The sequence below is a fragment of the Oxyura jamaicensis genome, chromosome 2 (genome assembly GCF_011077185.1).
Source record: "Oxyura jamaicensis isolate SHBP4307 breed ruddy duck chromosome 2, BPBGC_Ojam_1.0, whole genome shotgun sequence".
NCBI classification, from domain to species: Eukaryota; Metazoa; Chordata; class Aves; order Anseriformes; family Anatidae; genus Oxyura; species Oxyura jamaicensis.
In genome coordinates this window covers 22,074,330-22,098,987 of record NC_048894.1, presented here as the reverse complement: position 1 = coordinate 22,098,987, position 24,658 = coordinate 22,074,330, and the positions used below count along the sequence as shown (strand labels likewise).

Below are 24,658 nucleotides of genomic sequence, written 5' to 3'. Positions count from 1 at the left end.
ATATTTGTAACTGATCCTGAATTGTTTCAATTAGCTTCAAGTTTCTGAGTGTACTTTTTCTTTTCAAAGTTAAATGCTACTATAGCAGAGGGTTTCTCTTTTAAGGACCTATCCAACATTGTCCTGCCTGGTGCACTAAAAATAGCTTTCCTCTGTCCAAAGACAGCCAGAAACAACATCCCATGAACTGCTCTCAGCATAGGGAGATTCTCTCTTCCACAAAGGACTAAGATCTCTCTTTCTGTAGCAGAAACTGGTGGGACCACCAGCTCTTTGCATCACTTTCACTGTAACATTTTCTCAGCAAAGATGTGTGTTTTGTCAGGTGAATGCTTCTATGTTTTTTCAGTCTGGGCTGTTACACGTTTCACTCATCCAGACACTGAATGTGATTTTGCAGCTTGATCCTGTAAGACACTGAACATCCTCCCATGCAGGAGGGTATCACACCACTGAACTTTTAGCTACTTCATTTAGAGAATCTGTGAAGTATTGAAAGGTGTCAAAAAGAACTCTGTTCTATATCATTTTTGTTGTTGTTGAGCTTACAGCATATTTGAATACCTGTACATTCAAAAAAAAAGCTGCAAGAAAAGCTAGGAGTGGGAAGTTATTTGAGAAAGAAGAGGATGCTTAAGATGTTTTTTGTCTAATCATGAACTTACCAGGCTACCACAAGCTGAGAGACAGGGAGCTGACAAGTCTTATTGTCTGGATTCACAATCATAGGATTCAGAATGAGCAGAGCATTCACTGTCACAACAGGTCTGGCTCTAAGGGACAGAAATAACATTCACTACATACAGCACATTAGTACCTAAGTTGCATCAGAGAAAATAACTGAGATAGCCACAAAGAAGTTTGAAATGTAGGGTTACATTGGAGAAAATACTTTTATAATGCTGCTCCTACCCAAAAGACCTTTGATATTTTTTTTGGTCAGAAACGATGATACCTTCTGCTACGATATTTCAAAAGTTCTTCACACACACACAAAAAAAAACCTCAGGGTAACAGCACACAGCATCGCTGAAACAGTATGCTACACTTAACAATAGGTCTGTCTTGGGATTCAGGCACATCAGATACATTTCATCACACAGGGTTTTCACAAAGGGCCAGAGCCTGCCTTTTGGAAATTACAGAAGTCCCTTGGCCGTTATTTTATAAACTGTCAGATTTGTGTTTCTTCATGAACAGTGATATATTCAGGCTTGCTATCACTGTTTAAGGTTCTTGAAAAAATGAACATAATTTAGTTAAAATAGAAGTTGATCTAGAATTATCCTAAGCCAACAATAAAGTAAACTGTCTGACATCATGTCTTGAGACAATTGACTTTGGAAAATGCGAATAATCATCACAGAAAATTCTGCTGAGCATGTGAATACATGGTTGTGGTGATGGGAAACATCCCTCTGAAAAACAATCTGCTAGTAAGTAATGAGCTAATCTGTAATTGAAAGCAGTTTAAAAGAGAAAACAAAATTCTGTTAAGACGATACTGTTTTACAGTAACTTCGATAATTCTGCCAAAAATAGCTTACTACAGTTATTTTCTTCATATTTTAACCCACAGTTGAGCTTTTATGATTACTTTTCTGTATTGTTTCAGCAAGAAACTAAAAAAAATAGTTACTTCATTTCTGTGCATCAGGGAAAACTTTTTTTTTGTAGCAAAGTTCAGCTAACAAAACTTTCTACAATATGACAAGTTAGGTATTTGATACACTCCGGACAGGAAACAGAAAGATTGAGGGATTCTTGCTTGCTATTCACCTTCCTAAATGGAATAGAACACATTTTTTATTGCTATCTAAAGGACAGAGTGGATCTAATTCTCCAGTGTTTCACATCCTGTGCAGTCATTTAATGCCACTGCAAAGTGATTCATTGGAAAATATTTGCATGATTCTAAAATAGGGCAGCAGCAAAACCAGGTCTTCTCACAGTGCTTATAGTGTTACCAAAAATGAGCTAATGCTCCTGTTTTACAAAATTCTTATGCTTTGACAAATATTCATCCAGCAAACAGAACATGCCTTTTCTCAGACAGGTACTGTTTGGAATACAGACAGCGAGAAGACAGAGAGGAATCAGGAAATATGACTTGCAGCAACGGATGGTGAATATTTAAATGCAAAGAACTGTCTGCATGTCAGCATTAATAGGGCTGCAGCAGATTTTCATTTACGCATTTGGTAGTTGTAGTTTATACTTCTCATCAAACGATGCATGTAGTGAAAACCAGCAGTCAGCCACAACTCTGGAGATTTGTAAAGTGAGATCTCATACATTTTTTCTAAACTGAAGCTAAAAGCAGCAGTCTTTATTTCTAATAAATAGAAATAAATGTACATGTACATCTTAATGTACATAACCTCCAAAGAGTCAAGAGTCACCTTAAAATCTGAATTTCTTACTAGCACCATTCTCCAAGAAATAAATGAATTTTCAGTGTTGTGCTTCGTAAATTTCTCTCTAATGAGCTGTAGGGAGAGCTTTTTGACTATACAGAATTTTGTGTGAGGTTGATTTACAGGTAGGAAAGACACCGATTTCTCTTCTTATCTAATTTAAAATTAACTAAGGAGTCAAGTGTTCCAAAAGGAGTTTCTTGAGCTAAGACTAAGCATGGAAATCTTCATGAAAAATGGGAATTTTTGAGCATGAGAAAAAAGAAACCTGTAAAACAACATTTGTTGCTCACACAATGTTTCATTTATCATCTATAACCAGCATCTTTTACACACTGCACCAGGGAAATGCAGAAATGTGACATTTGTTTATTCACAGATCTCCCACTGGAACTGTAAAATTAAAAATCCATTGTCTTTATCACGTACCTGTAAACAACTGCTTTTCCAGCTCCAAATGCACCCACAATTAAATCTGGAGAAAGAAAACAGCTTCAGAAGAACTATATAGAAGCCTCTCATGCATTTTTTTCCCATCCTAAATAAGATTACTTATATTCAGAATGCAGTAACATGAAACAAATGTGGTAATTCCCACTTTCTTAGTAATTTTTTCAACACTGCTATCTGAAAGAAAACATTTAAGAATGGATGAGACTGGCTCATAAATATCTTGGTTGTATTCAGTCAGTGTCAATCTGTTTAGCACAGGGTTGGGCATGGCACAATCTTGCTTCACTGCAGCTTGTGTTTAAGAGGAAGAAGAATGCCTTCAACTTCCATATATTTTCATAGAATCACAGAATGGTTTGGGTTGGAAGGGACCTTAAAGACCACCTGGTTCCAACCCCTGCTATGGGCAGGAACACCTCCCACCAGACCAGGTTGCTCAAAGCCCCATCCAGCCTGGCCTTGAACACCTCCAGGGATGGGGCATCCACAGCTTCTCTGGGCAGCCTGGGCCAGTGCATCACTATGCTCTGAGTAAAGAATTTCCTCCTTTTAACTTAAATCTCCCCTCTTTTAGTTTAAAGCCATAACCCCTGTCCTATCGCTACACCCCCTGACAAAGAGTCCCTCCCCAGCTTCCCTGTAGGCCCCCTTTAGGTACTGGCAGGCTCCTATAAGGTCTCCCCTGGGCCTTCTCTTCTCCAGGCTGAACAACCCCAATTCCCTCAGCCTGTCTTCATAGGAGAGATGCTCCAGTCCCCTGACCATCCTTGTGGCTTCCTCTGGACTCACTCCAACAGCTCCATGTCCTTGTGGTGGGGCCCCAGAGCTGAACGCAGCGCTCCAGGTGGGGTCTCACAAGAGCAGAGCAGAGGGGCAGAATCCCCTCCCTCACCCCCCTGGCCACGCTGCTTCTGATGCAGCCCAGGGTACGGTTGGGTTTCTGGGCTGCAAGCACAATAGTTATCAGTTGAAAGCCATCATAAGTCACCATTTTGAACAAACAGGGTCAATAATGCTAATATTTCATTGGGCCTTGGGCACATCTTTGTTACTGGACACAAGCATGGCTTGGAATCCTACAGGCCCCAATATTTCCTCCTTTTGTCTGGAGTACCCATACAGGGCTCTCTGGAAAGACCCCAACTGGCTTGCTGTAAAGATCTCCAGTTCGTGCTGGAGAAAAGCTGGAGCCAAGCAGCAGGGAACAAAGGATCAGCTTTTCTGCTGCCTCTAGCTGGAGCTCACATCAAGAATGGGAAAAAGCTTTGTTTTGTTTTTATATGCCCTAATGAAATACCCAGCTGGGTACCTCTTTCTCTCTACTGTTGCTGTCCTATGGTTTGATTTACAAATGTGCCATTCAGTAGGCTGGGTCTTACAACAGGCCTTGCAGTGGCACAGCCTGGCACTCTGAGCTGATCTGAGTTCATGAAACCAGTAGACAGGGTTGAAAAACAACCCCCTTACTTGCTGTTTCCATCGTTTGAGCACTGGTTTGTTTAGAGGCACTGAAGTCACGGAGCATAACGCAACTACACAGCTCTGGTGCTAATTAGCCTGGTGGGTTTGGGCTGGTCTGGCATTGTTTTCCAGAGCTTTCTGCCCTTCAGATGGTCAGGATTTAACAAGTTTAAACAAGCACTCCACATGGACAACAGCTTGTCCTACAATGGATTCCACTGATTAACATCCTCATCGTAGAGGGCATGGACAGTTTATGGGTCTGATCTTTTTGTATAACATTTACATTTTTCTGCTTCCATTGGCCTTACAGAAACATGCCTCAGAGTCAGGAATACATTAAACAGCAGAAAATAAGTGTTGCTTCTATCTCCTTTTTGGGATATTTATGAGTCCTTTTCATTAGTAGCTTTTCTAGAGAGCTTACTCACAGTCCCAAGACCTAAAGATATTTTCCTCTTAAATAAACAACTGATTGAGACATACCTATCATCATAAAGGCTACACAATGCAAATGGCAGAATCCCTAACAGCTACAGTATGCACAGTAACCCGAAAAGGTTTAATATTGTGTTTCAAAAAACAAAACAAACAAAAAACACAGCATCGTGTTATGAACAGAAAGTGAGACAAGAAGGAAGGACTTTACGTTAAATCTGTTGTTTCCAGCTGGATGCTCTTTATGAATTCTGCAACTGACTTAACTTAGGATATGTACTGTTTCTTACCAGACTAGATAAGTCAAAAGGTTTCATTACAGGGCTGTGCTATGGCACTGACAAAACTAGCAGATATCTATGACTTATCCATATTCTAGAATTGCGATGATTTCATAATCTGATTTTTCATTAAAAAATAAAGCACTCCTACCCTTCACAGACACACGGTAAAGCTTGATCACACAACTTGAGTTCAAGTTTAGTAACCCATAGCCTGTTTGAACCTGAAGTTAGAAAGAATGAGTCTGTGAGACATAGTTAGCCTCAGCAGTTTGAGTGAAATCTTAATTTCAGTATCTACAGCTGTGTGAACTTGTCCCCGCTATCTCAGCATCCCCACTTCGATATTGAAGAAGATTTTGCACATCTGCTTAATAGTTAAATCCTGGTTTCTCTGGGACAGAACCCAGCTTATTTGAAAACAGAAGGTAATGGTTTTAGAGGAACAATGACAGTCCCCAGTCACCGAAAGACCGAGCAGTATTTGTGCATTGCCACCTCAGCCAGGCTTGGAGACACAGCAAGAAAGATGAGGACATTCAGTAATGGTACCATAAAAGCTCCACTTGAGCAAATGCTTAGGACAGCTGGGCCCATGTTCATCTTGCTCTCATTTGGAAGCACTTTTTCCTTGATGGGTCCTTTATTTTATACTCTTGGCCATAATTATTCTTCAGCCAAAGAGCCTGAATGAGTGTGTGCTGGTTTGCTTGAGATAGAATTAATTTTCTTCATAATAGCTTGCGTAGTGTTATTTTTTTTTTTTTTAATGTATGATTTGTAATGAAAATAGATGTGATAACACACCAATGTTTTAGTTGTTGCAGAGCAGTGCTTATACTAAGTCAAGGACTTCTCTGCTTCTTGTGCTGCCCTGCCAGCAAGTAGGCTGGGGGTGCACAAAGACTTGGGAGGGAACACAGCCAGGATAGTTGATCCAAACATACCGAAGTGATATCCCATACCATATGATGTTATATTCAACATAAAACTGGGAGGAGTTGTCCAAGGGAGCTGCCTGGGGACCAGGTGGGCATCGATTGGCTGGTGGTGAGAAACTGCGTTATACATCACTTGCTGGGTGTGCAATTTTTTATTTTTTATTTTTTTTCCCCTTTCTTATTAAACTGCCTTTATCTCAACCCACGTGTTTTCTAAATTTTGCCCTTCCAGTTCTCTTCCCCTCACATCCTGCTGTGGGGGAAATAAGCAGCTTAGCTACCCACAGGGTTAAACCATAACAGCATGAAACTACTAAGAAGGAAAAGTGGGCTTAAAAATAAATATGCAAAGAATAAAATATACTTATGTCCAGGAGTGACATCTATGATCTAACATAAGGACCAAGTCATTATATATTCAAGAAGAGGATCTACAAGAAGATCCATTACAGTTATGCTTTGCTTTTACTTGTTCTCTTAAAGAGCATTTAGCTTTATTCTTCTTTCTTTCATTGCTTTCTGGGGTCAACTCTTATACTTATCATTGGGAAATAGAAAAAAAAAAAAAAAAACATTTTTGACACTGATACAAATCCAAGAGATTTGAATACACATCAAATCAGATCACTTATATGCAGAAGTTTTGAATTTGTTGTGTTTTGAAGAAGAAAAGTTATTAATCATTTCTATGAAATAAAAGCATGTCTAAATTATCTGAAGCTTGGCAAGTTTCCGCTCCTAAAAATAAAGAGAAGTTGTTTTTATTCATTTCTTGTTAATACTACGCATGCAATGTCACTGATATAAAGTCCATGGGTTAGAAAACAAGGGTTTAACGAGGAATTTGGAATTACATAGGGAAAAAAAAAAAAAAAAAAAAAAAAAAAGAAAAAAAAAAACAGCTTAGCTAAGTGTAACCCTTCCAAGCAGAGCCTAAAGGAAAGCATATGAAAACTTTTAACTGCACCTTTGCTTTTGAGAGTAGTCTTTTTTTCAAGGTCCGAATAAAACGTACAAATAGAGAGAGAGGAGTATCTGACTCACAAAATGGCCATCACTCCTTCTCTATTTCATGTTTTCAGGAGGATGAGGATCCTTCTAGATTCAGGTAAATGACCACCTTGTCTATGCCAACTCATTGAGAAGATCCTCTACCAGCTGCTCCTCTTCAGAGAAGCAGAGCTTAAGGAAGGGCTGGTATGCTTCTGCCTCATTGCAGCTGTGGAATAAATGAGCTGTAGGGCTCACAATCAAAATGCTCAATAACTAAGGAAAGAGGCAGTTTTTAATTTGCATTTCATCCAACTTGAAGGTTGTATGCAAGGAAAGATATCTCTAGACGTTACTAAAATCCCAACTGATCGAGTTCACAGAACTTAATACTGAGACAAGTGTCTTACATGTACTTAACTTAAGTCAAGGAGCAAAGAGTAATCCTAATGCTTATTTCAAATTTTACTTTGTTCTAAAGAAAGGACTTGCAATATGTTATCTGGAAAAAAATAATTCATTTTCTGAGAAAAAATTATCAAAAATAGTTAAGGAAAATCACTCACAGATGGCACTGAAGGGCACACTGGGTTTTGTAAGCTGATCTCTTTACCTGTACCTTTCATGTGGCCATGCCAGACCTTAAAGGCTGTGCTAAAGGGCAGAACCCGGCCATGATGCTGACTGAACCTTCAACCAACTGAAGGAAGTAGAGTTCTACTTCCAGTCTCAGCAAGAGATACTCATTTATTAACTTGAGCAGATTCTTTGATCCCCTGATATTTTTAAAGGCCATCTCCATCCCTTATGAGAGATGCAGCCCCAGGGAGCCTTAAGCAGGGGAGGAACATGTGGTGTGCTCAGCTCTCCACCCTTCGTTTGGAGTCTGTCCAGCAGTCCCAAGAGATGTGGCCAAGGCACGGAATCTCATCTTCATGGGGAGACAGGGGCCAAGAACAGCAGCCAGTGAAGAACTACATCATTGGCACACACTTCATTTGCGAGAAACCCAGAAATGAAACGACAGACAGATGAGTCACTGGCCCACCACAACTCTATCAGGATACAGGCATGAAAGCGTTCGCTTTATGGGCTCAGTATGATTTGCTGGCAGCTTTAAACAGCATATTGTGTAGTCTGTCAGTTTAATTGCATAGTAGAAATAGTAACTTGAAAACAATTAGAATCCCATCAGTGTAGGTGCTAATGGAAATTTCACAAAAGAGAGTGAGAAAACTGGAAACCCTGTTAAAAATCTTTGTGAACCTTTGCTCTTTTTACTTCCCCACCATCAGATTTCTATTTCTGCTTTCTAGGATTTTAGAGATCACTAAACAGTACGAAAGGGCTGGAATAACATTTCCTTTAAATGGCAATTACTACAGGCTTGACCATAATGAAGGACACAGGATTTATCCAGTTCAGCCAACCTTTCTCAAGAATTTTAGCTGAATACAACACTGAGCCACCACCCAAATCAGAATCACTTTCTTGTACCATTCTCAACTGTCTTGATCCTCCCATTTTTCAACCATTCTGGAAGTAGATCTGTTACAAATAACACCCAAGGCTAATTCGATGCTTCCCTTTTGTCTGAACGAGACCCTTTCATAACACAGTGTTATTATTCACTCCATTATACTACAAACAAATCCAAAAGGAGGCAGTTCATGTTCTGTCACTTCAGTAAATCCCTACTTCCTGTTATTAACTGCTTTATTCTTATGCTCCATTGGGCAAAATATTGTTAATTTCATTAAATAACTCAAAGAATTTTAGAAAAGCATATCTATAAATTAAATAGATCATTTGCACAATTGTTAATTGTAAAATTAACATATTTGCAGGAGATTCCTGGCTTGTCACTACATTTTTGATTGATTATTCATGTGTAGACAAATTCAGCTGGTAGAAACACCAGCTCTTCTGCATGTGCTGGCAGAACCCACGCCCTTGTTCTGGCTCCCACGCTCAGCCGTCTTTTCTTACCAGAGCAGATGCAACTTTTCATTGATTAAATTTGTTTGTCTTCCACAAATCTCCTGGACCAATTTCATAATTTAATCATCACTAGATTATGATTCTGTGATATTTTTGGCACGCTGCCTATTGTTCTCAAAAACTTATGAGCACTGAAGAACCCTTGCCTCTCAGAAAGGAACTTGAGTGTTTTCTTCCCACTGTTTGAGCTGAGGTACTTAGCAGATGGAGCTGTTAAATACTCCTATTTTAATATGATCACACTGGATTGCTGAAGTTGTTAGGAAATTTTGTCTGATTATGACACTTGTTTCTTTCTTAAAATGTTTCTAAATTATTTGTATTAAATTATGTAATTTAATTATTAAATATAAATATGTGTACTCAAGATAATAACTGAGCCCAAAATAATGAGGCCTGAAGATGTCTTTATCCATTTCCCTGGCAGAAAAAGGCTTGACTAAAAAGAATAACCAAAAGAACAGGCCAACAGAACTGGGTTTGTTTAAAACTGTGACACCTTGATCACCTTAAGTTTCAGTGACACTTATTCCAGGGGAATCTTTAAGTTAATAGGGAAGACTTACACAAGTGTCAAAGCAGGCAGGGAACAGAAACAATAGTGCATAATGTATTTGAGCAATTAACTAATTAACTATCAACAGTCTCTGAATAGTGAATTCATACAGAGCACTGCTCACAATCCACCCACACCGTTAAAAGAAACTGGTTAAACAATCCTGGCCCACAAAAACATTTGCACAAACCACAGTCTGCGGAGGATATGCCACAAGAAGAAAGCAAGCTTAATGAGTTGAGTAAGTTTCTCATTATAAACTATTTTCTCAGCTATAATCAGCCATCAAGTGACTGAGCATATGCTCAAATGTGAGGGTGGAAACCTCACAGCCTCCAAATGCCTGAGCCCTGTACAGATAGATGAACCAGCTGGAAGTGCAGCACCATCACCTAGATAATCACAGCCTTCAAGCACTCGGTTGGGACCAGCTTTGAACTCATTCCCAGAAGCAAAAAGAAACAAATTTATTTTTTCTAACTAGTTGCAATTTCTAACTATGCTGTTAGAAAAAGATAGATAAAATAATAAATAAAATAAACTACAATTCAAAATGCAAGCCTAAACCGAGACCTCATTCCTTGCTCCAGGCCTTGTGACACAAATAAAGCTCAGGATGGAGCAAAGGGGCCCTAAAAGCTCCAGATTTAGTGGGGAGGGGAGCAGTAACTGTGTTGAACGTTACCATTAGACTGTTCAGATGTTCTTGCATAGGCAGTCAGGAAAAGCATGCTGAGGCAGGGACTGCAAAAGATCCTGGTCAAACCTTGAAGAGGTGCTGCTACAGAGAATCCCATGGCTATATAAACTGTATTATAAGCCTCACCAGTACACCCTCAGATACAGCCTAACAGTGCTGTGCCATGCCCGACAACTGGAAAATGTGGAACAGAATCTTGTACATATTTCCTACAAACTGCCACTGCGTTCTCATATATGCTGATGAAAAAAGCCCATCATTCACACTTCTGCATTCCATTCACTCCATTCACTCCTCCCCATTTTTTTATTTTTATTTTTTGCTTTAACCTCTATTTCTTTACACCATTGTTAATTCACATTAACCGTGTTAAGTCAATAGTTGATATATAGCAGCTCAAGTAAGATTGGATCCTCTTTCTTCAAATATGACGTCCTGGAACACAGGTTGCCAAAAACGTGTGAAGTGAAGTGTGCAGATTGAAGCAATGAAGCTGGTGAAGGGACTAGAAAGCAAGACTTAGCAGGAATGAATGACTGAGAGAACTGGGGGTGTTTAGTCTGGAGAAGAGGAGGCTGAGGGAGACCTCTCTCAACTACCTCTCTCAACGCTCTCTACACCTACCTGAAAGGAGGTTGCAGCAAGGAGGGGCTCAGTCTTTTTTCTCATGCAACAAGTGATAGGACGTGAGGAAATGGCCTCAAGTTGCACAAGGGAAGGTTTAGATTGGACAATAGCAAAAAATTCACAGGGAGGGTGGTCAAACACTGGAACATGCTGACCAAGGAAGTGGTGGAGTGCTTATCCCTGGAAATATTTAAGGGATGTGCGGTGTGGCATGGTTTAGTGATGGGACTCAGTAGGTCAGGTTGACATTTGGACTTGATGATCCTGAAGGTCTTTTCCAACCTAAAGGATTCTATGATCTTCAACCAAAACTCTACTTCTTGAATTTACATTCCGGCCTCTTCATCTGGTAATACAGCACTAAGCCTCAGATCACATTCTTCTGTTTTTTCTTCTCTTTCAGTTTGTTTCACAAGATATAAAAACAGAAGATGGAAAAAGAATAAAGGAATTTTGGGGACAAAAAAAAAGTCTGCCCAAAGAAGGTGGAAGAAAAACATGGGAGTGGATAAATATTCTAGTTATAGTATCATCATAAATGACAGGTGCATTCTGCCCTTTGGCGTCTGGCCAGCAAACACCTTCCTGACAGCTTAATAGAAAAAGGAACTGGAACTGGATCATCTGCTGAAAGATGTTACAATTAGGTCAATATTAGTAAATCGGTGTCAGGGAATGTGTCTGTGTGCTATACCTCCACGTATATGTTGGTACCATTAGGATGACAGTGAAGCAGTTGGCTCCTGTCTCCAGAAGATGATTAGGAGTTAGTAAGGCAACATGCCCCAAAAGGCACAGAGTGAGCCTGGGCTGGAAAGAGAGAGAGTTTAATGGAACAGACATTGACAGTTCAGTGACAGCTCGGAAACAAAGAACACAAGCATATTTAATTTACTGGGGTAGATGTAGATTAAGAGGACAAATTGGTATTTACTTTCAAATACTGGGAATGGATGGTATACTGGAGAGATACTGGGTATGTCTCAGTATCTCTCTCACTGATATTGTCAGTGTTGTGGTTAGAGAAGACTGGGAAGGTTGCACTCTGTTTGTCCCTCTGAAAAGTCACATTACAGACAGAGCTGGCTTGGTACTTTCTATCTATCTGACTGACACGCTTGATTTGCCTTCCTCTTACTGCTTCTTTATAGCCTTTCTGACCATAAAGTTTGGTCAAATTTAGACTGTATTGGACTATAAAGTTTGCCTAACTCTCATACGACCACAAAAAAAGAAGCAGAGGGCGCAGCTGCATGTCCTTCAAAAGACACACCTGTCAGCAGCACAGGCTTTTACCCCTGGTGCTTCCCAGGGCTGAACGTTTGCCACTCCTTTTGGGCCTGCAAAGCAGAGGCTAGCATATTATCACCCCCAGCTATGTAGATAAAGGAGTAGTTCTGGGCACGCAATATCTGGAGTGTCTGTGAACTTGACATGATTTACAGAAGTCCTGCTCTGGAAGTCTGTGGAGATGTAAACCTAGGGTTGTGCTTAATAACAAAACTAAACCTTCCCTGTTGAAAGGTTAAAAAAATCCCTGTATTTTCACAATGCTCAGAGAAGAGGTCTGTTACTTTTACAGCACTAATATCTATGCCAGGGCAGCTGAAGACAGATGGTCATTACGCTGTGAGAGGAACATTAATGAGATGGAAAAGCAGCCCTGTCTGTATGCTGACCCTACTAAAAAATTACTAAAAAATAGGAGGAAAAAAAAAAATGACTGTGATTCATCCTCACTTTTCAGAAACTGTATTCCCCAGCTTGTAACTCAGTCTTTAAGTGCACTGGCTCCTGGGAGAGTCCAGGATGAAGCTCAATGATCTGTGAGAGGAAGCCGTGCAAGGAAGTGGTCTCTTCTGGTCTCCAAGTCTGTGAATCCACTGTACTGCTCCAAGAACATTAACCTGTCGTCTGATTTAAAGATGAAGCACTGAAACTCTAAAAGCTCTGAGAATGCTACACAGTTCATTACAAATGAAATGACAGATATCATCTCTCTCTCAGTCTCTCATTTCCTATCCAGGGATATGCCTGCATCACGAAGAAAGTTAGGCACAAGGGCTTGAGAAAATTGTACCAGCACAGCTTAAATCAAAGGAGCCTTCACAAACTAGTGTCTGAAGTTCTGAACTTCTTGAAAGCATGATCCATTTTTGAGTTTATTTGTCTTCACACCACATATTGACCATAGAAGAGGTAATTGCTGGGAGACTCTCACCTTAGACCGTGCCAATACATGTTTATACCTGCAGCCAGACATTACAGCTGGCTTTCGTTTCCCCATCTCCAGGGAACTGAACTTCTGAGAGTGATGAGTCAATATGACCTGATTTTATTAAACTTTTATTTCTGTAAAATGGTTGAGTTTATAATATAGTCATTAAAAAAATGTTGAAATCCTTTCCTAATCTTATACAACCCTCTTCAAATCACAGGAATGACCCATAGTTTGGGAAGCACTGAATTACAAGTCCTTCTATAGTCAGTAAATGCCCTGCCTCTCAGTTGACATCTGAAATAAAACTTCCTTCATATTCTTTCAAAGTTCTGTCCCTTCTTTCCTCTTCTTTCAAGGGCAGCCCTTTGGATTTCCGTCAGAAGGTAGAAAAGAAAACCTCTTTGACACAAGAAGGATTGCTTGTTTCATTGCTTAGTGTGTTTGTCCTGGACTTGCATTTCCCCATATTATTTCCTTTCTTTCTTTTACCCACAGGAAGGTATTCTATTCTTGTGCTAATACCGTGCCATGGTTGTGCTATTTTTACAGCTCTGTTTTGGTACTTCAATTCTGTGACTTAAGGAAGAGGTGCTCAACTAATAGTAAGGTGTGTTTTTTTTTTTTCACTTATGTCATTTTCTGGCATATTCTCACCAGTGCTCCGTACTGCTCATGCAGATATTCAGTGAATTGAATTTTTCCTCCAGGAAAAATCTGATTATGATAAATGTAGGTTTGATTTGTATTTCTAAAACAAATAATTCACGTAATAAAACCAAACCATCTAACACATGGTATGCTGATATCAATGGGAAATTCTTCAAGTAGGATGTATAGCAGAGCCAACAATGTCAGGCAGGATAAATCCAGTAAATCTCACAAGTGAACTGACTACAGAAGCTCCTCAGTGCACATTTAGAAAGATCGAGTCCCGTCATCCAAACTTTTCATTAATTAGCTTAAAAGATGCTCCACAAAAAGTGGTTTATACAGTAGGTAGGCTTCCACTCTTCTTGCTTCCCAATGTGACTCAAAGAAGACCTGAAAGAATCTTTCTTTTCCCTCTCTCTATCTTTCCAATCATAGAAATGTCAGGAATGCAATATCCTGTTTTCTTTGGTTTTGCTGGGGGGCCTTCTGTGTGCTTTAGAAAATGTTTAAATACTGAAACTTTAATAAAGAGCTCCCTTGTCCAAAACAACCTCGTTAGTCATGGACAATGAAAAACTATTAATAGCACCACAGACAATATGCAAACAAAGAGTCAGAACACTGTTTAAAGTCCTTTCTTTTCTTAAATGCTAAAGTTTCTCTCACTTAAAGTGATAGCCTCATTTTATTACTCTGCAGTCAGCTTTTCTGTTTGGTAAGACTGTAATTTCTATCATAATCACCCCTTCCCAGAAATTTTCTTCCTCTTCTGAGAAAAACAAAAGTAAAACTCTTCTAAGATTTTTACAATTCATCGCAAAATCAAAAGAGATCACACTTTTGTCCCTTTGAAAATCAAAATTTTCCCTTTCTAAAGAACACAACTTTTAAGAACTCTAGCCTTGAAACAACCCAGGCTAACAAGAGAGATTTCACAGTGAGTTAGGAAATAAAGACTTAGCATCCATCCTACTGTGGATGAACCTTTCACAATAAAAAATGTGATGTTTTATTGCACACTATTGCTAAGCTTCTGAATTCTAATGAAAAGAAACAAAACAAATTTGTTTTCAGAAGAGAGAGTAAATACAAACACATGTAAAATATCTTCAGCATTTAGACTCCTTATGATGCTAGGAACATTTCTCTTAAAAAACAAGCACCTCCTCTGCAGCAAAACTCAACTGATCTTACCAACTTGACAAGTTTGAATGCATGTCAGGTAAACTAATAAGAAAGAATCAAAGCTAACCTGAAAAGAAAGAGTTGACACAGCAGAATGAAAACAAACAAAAAACTTGGAAAGGCCCAAATGAAATATCTACCTTTAAGCAATGTCTTTGCATTCTCTCTGTTTTTTGTAATGAGAACAAAGCTGTTAAGAACCCAAATACAGCCCATCATCACTCTGGACAGCAAAATACAACTTAGCAACACTACCAAGTCAATCTCTTCTACAACACAACATGTTTTTAATTAAGAAAGAATGCCAGCATGAAGGAAACCTTACAAGTTCAATAAGCTGTGGGGGGAAAGGGTTAAGCTTGTATTGTAAACTTCACGTGTTTTATGTTAATGTAACTGTTTAAGCCCCTTCTTGACTTTCTGATCATGTCTTTTGACAGGAAAGGGAGTATTTGTTTTGTCTGATTTTAACTCTCTGGAAAGCAAGCTAGAACTATCCAAAAATATGTCTATTCGTTAATTTGACCTCTGCCTTCCAAAAGGAGCAGTTTAGGCATGATGCATTTTCCAGGGGATGGAAGTATGAAATTCCCTTTCTAATGGAAAAATCTTACCTGGGTAATCATTCTTGTCTACATCCGAGTCTCCTCTCAGAGTGAAGCCAAATCCCGAAGGCATGGACTGTGAGGCCCAGGCTCCATTGAGAACCTGGGAAGGGTTAGTATTTAACCCATTACTGTATCCATTGTAAATGAACACTTTCCCTCTTCGGTCTTCACCTGCAAATGGTGCACCAATAGCAATGTCTGCAGCACAATAAAAGAATAAAAAGAATTGGCACAGTTAAAATAAAGCAAGAATTAAGTCCCTGGAGGAAGACAGACATAAACAGCGACTGCTATGTACATGCAAGAACTATGACATTTTATACTTCTCTATGAATTCTAATTTCAGGGCAAATACTCAAAAATGTTCATAATGTCTTATGTGTCAAACTTTTATGACAAAAGCTTACAAACTCATCCTATGAAGGTGTTATTACATTATACTAAATTGCCAATCCACACTGTATTGCTCTACTGTATCTCCAGGACATTTAATAAGCTTTAATAAACTGAGACTTAATGAATGCCTGAATCTATTTCATTTTATTTAGTCAGGCAAAATTTTTCCCTGATTTCTTCTATCATCTAACTAATAAGGAATAGCTGCTGTAGAAAATTAATTTTATTATTCCTGAAAAAATGTTCAACAAAGGGAAAAACCCCACCCCTCTCAAACAAGCAGTGAGTTGTGTTATTGAGAAATGGAGGAGGAGGAAAGAGGAGGCCTTGCGCATTACGCAACTGAGCACTGCCATCCTTAAAAAATGAGGTGTCATATCGAAGAAGTGGAACTCACAAAGCTCTTCACAGTTCTAACACATTGGAAGTGGAGAGAATCATGATTGAAGTGGAGAGAATCAAAGACTGAGATTCAGCAGCTGCACTAGCTGAGCTAGCCAACAGGAAACACTATCTACAGCTCTAATTTTTAGGATCTCATCAAGGGGCTGACACTAGACTCCTTTATTAAACTTGACTTTTGCACCTGGAATTCCTACCTTCCCTCTGAAGGCAGGAGTGCAACAAAGCTCTGTGACTCACGTCTTCAATTATGAAGTGGAATACCTTGGCAGTAGATCCCTCTTAGCATTTTTTATACAGCAAGAAGTACAAGCAGGAATATGTCTTCCCTACCATAATGTGAGGGAGACCAGCCTTCCCTGCCCAGAGAAGCTGAAGGCATCTGCTACTGCTCACAGGTAGGAAAGAGAAAGTTTTCACCATGGGGTTCAGCCCAGCTGGGGCTTCCAGGAAAATGGGATTCCCTGAAAACCCAGTGAGGGTATTCTCACCAACCACAACCCAGTGGCTTCTTCCTTCAAGATGGGACTCAAGTTTTCTGCACCGTGAACCCCAGTAAAATCCTATGGATCCAGAGGTGACTTATCCCTTGCACAGGAGACACACATTCGCCACACTGCCCTACAGCCTATTGGTTAGAGCGCTGTGCAAAAGGAGGAGCTAAGCCCTTTGTTTTTAGTTTACTGGCCGAAGTATCTTTGATGGCTACTGTTCAAAATAACTCCACCAGTAAAAACCCCTTGGGGCTTTAGAGGCATAGATGCCTCTCTGCAGGTCCCTAGCATCCTGGCAACAGGATGCAATGTAGCAATGTAGGTAAGATGAGAATGTTACTGACTGTGAGTAGGCATCTAACTCTAGGTGCTCAAAGCATCCAAGACATCTCATACAATTAAGCAAGTTAGTTTACAGAATCACAGAATCACAGAATTTTCTAGGTTGGAAGAGACCTCAAGATCATCAAGTCCAACCTCTGACCTAACACTAACAGTCCCCACTAAACCATATCCCTAAGCTCTACATCTAAACGTCTTTTAAAGACCTCCAGGGATGGTGACTCCACCACTTCCCTGGGCAGCCCGTTCCAGTGTCTAACAACCCTTTCGGTAAAGAAGTTCTTCCTAAGATCCAACCTAAAACTCCCCTGGTGCAACTTAAGCCCATTCCCCCTCGTCCTGTCACCAGGCACGTGGGAGAACAGACCAACCCCCACCTCGCTACAGCCTCTCTTGAGGTACTTGTAGAGAGCGATAAGGTCACCCGTGAGCCTCCTTTTCTCCAGGCTGAACAAGCCCAGCTCCCTCAGCCGCTCCTCGTAAGACTTGTTCTCCAGGCCCCTCACCAGCTTCGTCGCCCTTCTCTGGACTCACTCGAGCACCTCGATGTCCTTCTTGTAGCGAGGGGCCCAAAACTGAACGCAGTACTCGAGGTGCGGCCTCACCAGAGCCGACTACAGGGGGACGATCACCTCCTTGGCCCTGCTGGCCATGCTGTTTCTTATACAGGCCAGGATGCTGTTGGCCTTCTTGGCCGCCTGAGCACATTGCTGGCTCATATTCAGGCGACTATCAACCATCACTCCCAGGTCCTTCTCTGCCTGGCAGCTCTCCAACCACACATCTCCCAGCCTGTAGCTTTGCTTGGGGTTATTACGCCCCAGGTGCAGGACCCGGCACTTGGCCTTGTTGAACTTCATGCAGTTGACCTCAGCCCATCGGTCCAGCCTCTCCAGATCCTCCTGCAGAGCCTTCCTACCCTCGAGCAGATCGACACTTGGACTGTTTTCCAGAACTTTGGCTCCCGGTTTACTTGGTGAATGTTTTGCTATTTATTTGTGTGCTTTTGGTATCTGGAAAAGATCCCACCATGAAACTGTTTATTTCAGTGCCTAAGTACCAGTGGAAGACTGATTCCAAAACAGTATGTCTGTACTTGTCCTCTTCTTTCATTGCGGGCAAGATACTCTTGCTCCATTTACTAAGCCTTATTCAATTCATCCAAGCATTTGAAGAGAGAAGGAGAACTCTGCTTTTAAACAAATTCAACAACTTAACTAAGTATTTAAATCTCATTATATTTATAAAACAATGATTAATATTTTGATTCAAATGAACATGTTAGCATTCAGTAAAAAATAGCACTGTAGTGAATAAGACTGTCCTAAAAGTAAGCTTTTTATGGTTTGGCCCTCAGTAGGGTTTCATTAGAGTTAGTGTAAATCCTCACGACTTTCAAAAGCAGTTACGTAGTAAAATGCCTTTTTCAGGCACCGCACAGACACTTCATCTTCACTGCTTAGCCATTTTTAATGTCAATGTTATACATACATATATACGTTACTGCATTATATAAAAATTACCATTATATCCATCGTGATTGAGATCTCCAAGGTGTGTGATTGCACTGCCAAATCTACCGAACACTTCCGTGCTGGTCAGAATTTGCGCGTCTTGGAAGAGGAAAGCACTTTCTTGCAGGTACAGATAAACTTGCCCAACTTCTTTAGGCTTGCTCTCAAATTCTCGTTCCATAAAGAGAGGGGCCCCAACTAAGATATCATCTAAACTGGAAGAGTCAAACAAAAATCAGTGTCACTGAGAGACTGAGCAAAACCAACAAATTTCATGCATTTGTTAAACATGAAGCAAACTAACTGAGGTGGGAAGGCATTTCTGGAGTTCTTCTAGTGCAACCACTTGGTGAAAGCATAGTCAACTAGAGAAGGCTACCCAGGGCTGTGCCCACTCTAGTTTTTAGTATCTCCAAGGATGGAGACTCCATAACCTCTCTGGGCAACCTGTTCCAGTGTTCAGTCAACCTCACAGCAAAAAGTTTTCTGCTCAGGTTTAAATAGAATTTATTGTACTTCGGTTCATGCCCACAACAGACACTGAAATGCTATACTTTGCAGTTTATGATTCAGAAGTCAGGAATTTAACTCAGAGGTGATCTGTGTTAGCCTAACAAATTCAGTAGATCTATCCTGCTAATGGTGCTAGTGAAAGACAAAAGTTTAGTATCAACTGTAGATTTTTTTTTTAATGTTATACGTCAGTAAGTGAACAACAGACCAAGAACTGCCACTTGCCAGGATATTTTTGAAGTAATACACATGAAACACAGAAAGAACATCAAATCATAGAGAATTCCTCATCACTATTTCAAATGTAAGCTGGGAGACAGAGACAAAGCTTCATTTCTGAAAACTCTTCTGTTGAATATTAGAGTAGCTGCAGTGCTCATGTTATTTGCTGTTATTTTACTGTGTTAAGTATTAAAAATATATTAAAAAGTCATAGTAATATGAGGCTTAGATGGAAAAGTTAATCTGTATGGTTTGCTATTCCAAGAAGGATCAGTAAAAGATGACAGACTAATCAAAAGATATGTTGCATCTTACCAACATTTATTTGGCAAGAAAAAAAAAAAAAAGACACTTTACTGGACAGAAAATAATAAAATCAAGCAAGATTGATAGACATGTAGCAAGAGGAAATGTTCGTAATAGATCATTCTGAAATATGAAACAATGGTACCAGATGAATTTCTGAAGGTTGCTCAAGCCCCTGTAAACTAACAGGAAAACTCCTATTACATTCAGTGGCATTGGTCATCCATATTAAGGAACTCTGTTATTGCAAAGAACTACCACTACTTAATCCCAGCATTTTAAATTTAGAAAACATATTCTCTAGCTCCAACAACAAAGTTTGTTCGAACTTTGTAAAAATCACGGAAAACTTTATATGCTCAATTCACCATATTCTGAATAGTGATGTTTTCACAGAGGCTTTATTAATTAGCAAACCAATTAGCAAAAAAGTGCACTACATTGTTTTTCCTAATCCTGATAGAAAACAACAAGAACAAAACCACAAAAGCCTGTTTTAGGAGTTGCTTAGCTACTACTCTACCATAGATATACACTATTGTTCTAAGATGTGTACCACAGAATTTAACAGAGACTATCCCATTTAAATGCCTTTTAATCATATTGTAGAAATCACGCATTCTATAAATTGTGACAAAGCACTTCTAAAATGTTATTTTTCTATTAAGTTTTATAGATGTTTCCATAAAGGAAACTCTAATTCAAAGTGTTAGGTCACTTTTGTACAGTTCTTTTTTATATGTCTGGTATTACCCCATTGCATGGATAACTACAAAAGGAAGGAAGCAGAAGCTGACTTAACAGCAAAGGTGGGGTTTTCCTTCCACACTAAACATCAAAAGTTCTCTGCTAATGGAAGGTGTTAGTGGCTTGGACAGAATGTCAGCTGAAGCCGTTGTCATGAAACAACAGCAACAACAGAAATAGATCATTAATATTCTTTTTTTTATTATTATTATTTTTTTTAATGTACGCCATGTACTGAAAGCATTGTGCAGTAGCATTATCACCTACAATTTCATTACACTGCAGTCCACATGTTCCCACTGATAATGTGACCCCATGGTGTTATGCGCTGGGTAAACCATGAGGTAAAAGATGAGCCTGGCTCCAATAAATATTTTACAAATGAGGGATTGTAAGGCTAAGGGAAGATATTTTAGAAATGGTAGAGAACCAAAAGATTCAGAGCCGGTAAGCTCCCAGTGACATTAATGTAAAATAAGTGGATACCTTTGAAACTGTGGGCCATACAGTAATATTCAAAGTGCCTAAAACAGAGAGGGAGGAAGACTATCCATTGTCCACCATGGCCAAAAGTTCCCTAAGCAGAAGCCCAACCCAGAATACAAGAGTCACCAGATGAGAGGGAAAGCAAACAGACAGTCTGTCATGTAGGTATTATTGCATCTCAGGTGAAACTCCTGGGTTATTTTTCTAGGAAAATTTCTGTTTTGTTAAAAGAAATGACAATGATTGTATAAAATGCATGAATAGTCCAGTGAGCAGGATCAGAACCCAGCAGCTAAGATGGCTAAGAGGGAAAGGTGGGAGGAAAGCACTCATCTAAACTAGACTGACCTACCTCTAAACTTGTTATGGGTAGCAGAGCTACCTGGAGCTCCCAGAGCACTGAGTTGGCCTTCCCTCCAGGTCCCACCCATACCAAACTTGCAGCCCTTGCCCTCTTGCTTCTCCCCCTTCTTTCTTAGCTCAGGTCAAAATAAGCTACTTCAGCACGTCCTCTGTAAGGACTTTTTTTTTTTTCACTCTCACAGAGAATACCATATCCAGAGATGATTCTCCAGCTACCTTGCTCTCTGTTCTCTCATTCCCAGTTTCTCATCAAGTGGGTAGTAAGAAAGCAATTCTTGTTCACCAAGCTTTACAGTTTACAGGTCCTAAAAGTATTTAGACATCAAGCACTCAAGATGAGTCACTTGTTTGGTTGTAAGCACCATGTGATTGGAATTATTTATTTTTATTGGTGAAGGAGTACATTTCAATTGGCTTTTAGTTGTAGGAGTTTGTATTTACAGAAGTGGAGCTGTGAGCCAAATTCAGGCTGATGTCCTGTCTTTTAAAAGGCAACAAAAGCAAAGCAAATGTCCCTTAACAGCAATATTAAATCAAAAAGGGCAGTTCAGTGTGCAGTATTTTGAACTGCACCATTAGATTTATTTTGTCACTGCACTATGATGGTGCAGTTAACATGAATCAGTATATTTATGTTTGTTCCAGCAGAGAAACGTTACTAGCCGATATTGCTTCCCTAAAAGCACAAGCTGACCACCTGCTGAGACTGGATGTGGTTGCTTTGTATCCTGCCCTGTAATAAAAAGCAGGAGTATGGGAAGTGTCAAGAGGTCAAAGTATAACTCTGGGAAGCTTTGATAGAGGCCAAATAAAAGACCAGCAAACAATTTATTCCACAATTTTTATTGAACTGTCTTACTCTAAATTGAAAGTGTTCTCTCTTTTTCTCTTCACTAGGAATTCAGTCTGTAAGTTGATGGCACAGCTTGATTTGTTAAGCTTCACTGAAGATTTCTGATTACTAGCAGTGGGCAACTAAAGGGTAGTTGAAACAATACCCTCAATTTCCAGGTTCTGGCTACAGATCTGTTTTTCTAGGATAAACCTTGGAGCCACATCTTCAGCCTTATTAGAGCAATTCATCATAGTTATTAATATTTTCAGCATATGACTTAATCAGGTTTCTGCTATTGGTAAGACCATCACTACCTCTTTTGTCTTTAGCTGCGCACACACACACACACACACAAAAGTAAATGTGAAGTGGACATTTCCCTTTTGCTTTTATTTTCTTTCCCTCCAGTTTTACTTCTCCTTTCAGATAAATATTTCCATTGACTATATGTGCAAACCAGCAATGATGGACTATATATAATCAGACATGTTTATCGAGTAGAGCTTTTTGTGTTTTGTTTTCTGTGGGATGTTTGGATCTCAGGGAAAGTCATTAGATTTCTTTTAAGATATAGACTGGAAGACCACACAGGCCTCAACAGCATTTTGATTATAATACTGACATAAACTGTGGTCTTAGAGGTACACAGAAAATAAGAGACCTGCCAAGTAACCCTATGATTCACAGGAAATAACCTGTCCATGAAGTAGTTTGGTTCAATGAGAAGTAAACTAACAAGTTCCCTGAAAGTCTAATGAGTGAGTGCCTATTGTAACTAAGATCAATATTTCTCCATCCTTTCATGTTAGTAATGCCTTACATTAACACTAAACTAATCCTGACTCAGTGTATCAGAAAAAATAGGAGTTTTAGAAAGCTAAAGTATTATGACAAAATCTGACCTCACAGCCTTGGAGTGACTTGACTAGTATAAAGATACCACAGGAACTGCTGAAGCCTTTATTCTCCCCATTTTAGTTTTGGAACTACAGTAACATTTGATTACCTTGTTCCTCTTCTCATTTCTTATATCCCTAACGTTAAGGGTTCACTAGTTCCTGATGGGAAATAATGATTTAGCCCAAAGAAAGTATTTAATGCACTATGTTTACACCACTAATAAGAAATAATGACAAGAACATAGCACAGAAAAAGCTGAGACATGTTGCAAGAGGAAAGAGTATGAACAGCTCTAAATGTAATCCTGGCTCACCTTCATGCAGGCTTACAAGGTTCTGAGCCTCACTAATCTTTAACTCCTTTCTAAAAAGCTAGTATCAATATTCTCTTACTAAAGTCCTGATTTTCTAAAACATTTAATCAGATTTTACATAAGATCAAAGTTAGCAAGCGTTTTGTTGAATGGGGCCAGTGTCATTAAGCATATCCCTGGCAGTTAAGCAGCATTCTCCCTCAGACAAGCACAATGGCTGTCATAGCAAGTATGGGTCATAGACACATTCTGGACCTCTAGATGATGAAAACGGATGATTAGCCAGCAGGCACTGCAAAGAGGAACCAATGATACTGAAAGGCTCTTAAAACTGAGAAGTGAGGCTCTCAGTGGTCTACTTATGAAAAGACTTACCTGCTTTTAAGAATGGAAGAATGAACTTTTGGCTTGCATCTATCTCTTCCCAACAGCAGTTTGCACTTTTCATTCACTGTACCTCTACTTGGATTTGTTCCCTAAGACTTTAGACATTCGCACTCTGCCATGCTGCTTTGAATAAATATTCAGGAAGATAAACTCACCCAAACTAGGCCTGAAAATATTTATGTCACTGTAATTGCATAAAGGAAAACCTAAGTGAGCAATCAGAAAAGCAGAGAAGCCAAAAGAAGCATTTTGAGGCATGAAGCACCTGAAAAACTGTGTCTATTAATAAATATCAGGCATTGCCTCCATGAATGTTCAGTGGAGCTGAATGTATTTGGTAACCTACCCATCATTGTTAACATCAGATACTGCAACAGTGTACCCAAAATAAGACGCCATCTGGAAATAAAAAACAACAGATAGGCTTTCATATCATATATAAATTTTAAAGAAGTTTTTACTGATAAACCTCTTTGTTTCTATGGTTATTAGTTCTAAAAGGTAAAAATATTTCACGTATTTTTGAAACTATATTGATTAAATTATATCCTCTTGATATATAATACTTCATCACATAGTTGTTTGACATTACCTGTTCACCAGTGAAGTTCTGGATGAAGGTCAAGTCAGAAGAATTAATGATTGAGACCTGATAACAGAAAGATATGGAAAGTTTCAAGCACAGACAAAGATGATACAGCATAGCATCACTGCAAACCAACTTGAAACACTGAAGGATGGTCCAAGGTGGTCAAGAAAACATCAATTCTTTTCTGTTGCACCACAGTTTTCCTGTTACCTTGGATAAATCATTACAATTTTACAAGTTCAACTCCCCCATGAAGAAACTGGGGAAAAAAAATGTTTCCTTCCTTCCCGGTCAATGCGAAAAGCTGCAAATCACAGCA

The 24,658-nt window shown here is 39.4% G+C and overlaps 1 protein-coding gene across 1 annotated transcript in view; it reads right to left on the bottom strand.

Annotated features, from left to right (window-relative positions):
- The window catches only part of ITGA8 (integrin subunit alpha 8), a 109,630-nt gene that overhangs the window by 62,601 nt on the left and 22,371 nt on the right, over window positions 1-24,658 (bottom strand). The window contains exons 10-15 of the mRNA XM_035316443.1: window positions 24,343-24,399; window positions 24,097-24,149; window positions 18,688-18,893; window positions 15,537-15,728; window positions 2,847-2,892; window positions 666-773 (exon numbers count right to left, since the gene is read on the bottom strand). Of these exons, the coding sequence (XP_035172334.1) occupies window positions 666-773; window positions 2,847-2,892; window positions 15,537-15,728; window positions 18,688-18,893; window positions 24,097-24,149; window positions 24,343-24,399 (662 nt within the window). The remainder of the gene's footprint in view (window positions 1-665; window positions 774-2,846; window positions 2,893-15,536; window positions 15,729-18,687; window positions 18,894-24,096; window positions 24,150-24,342; window positions 24,400-24,658) is intronic.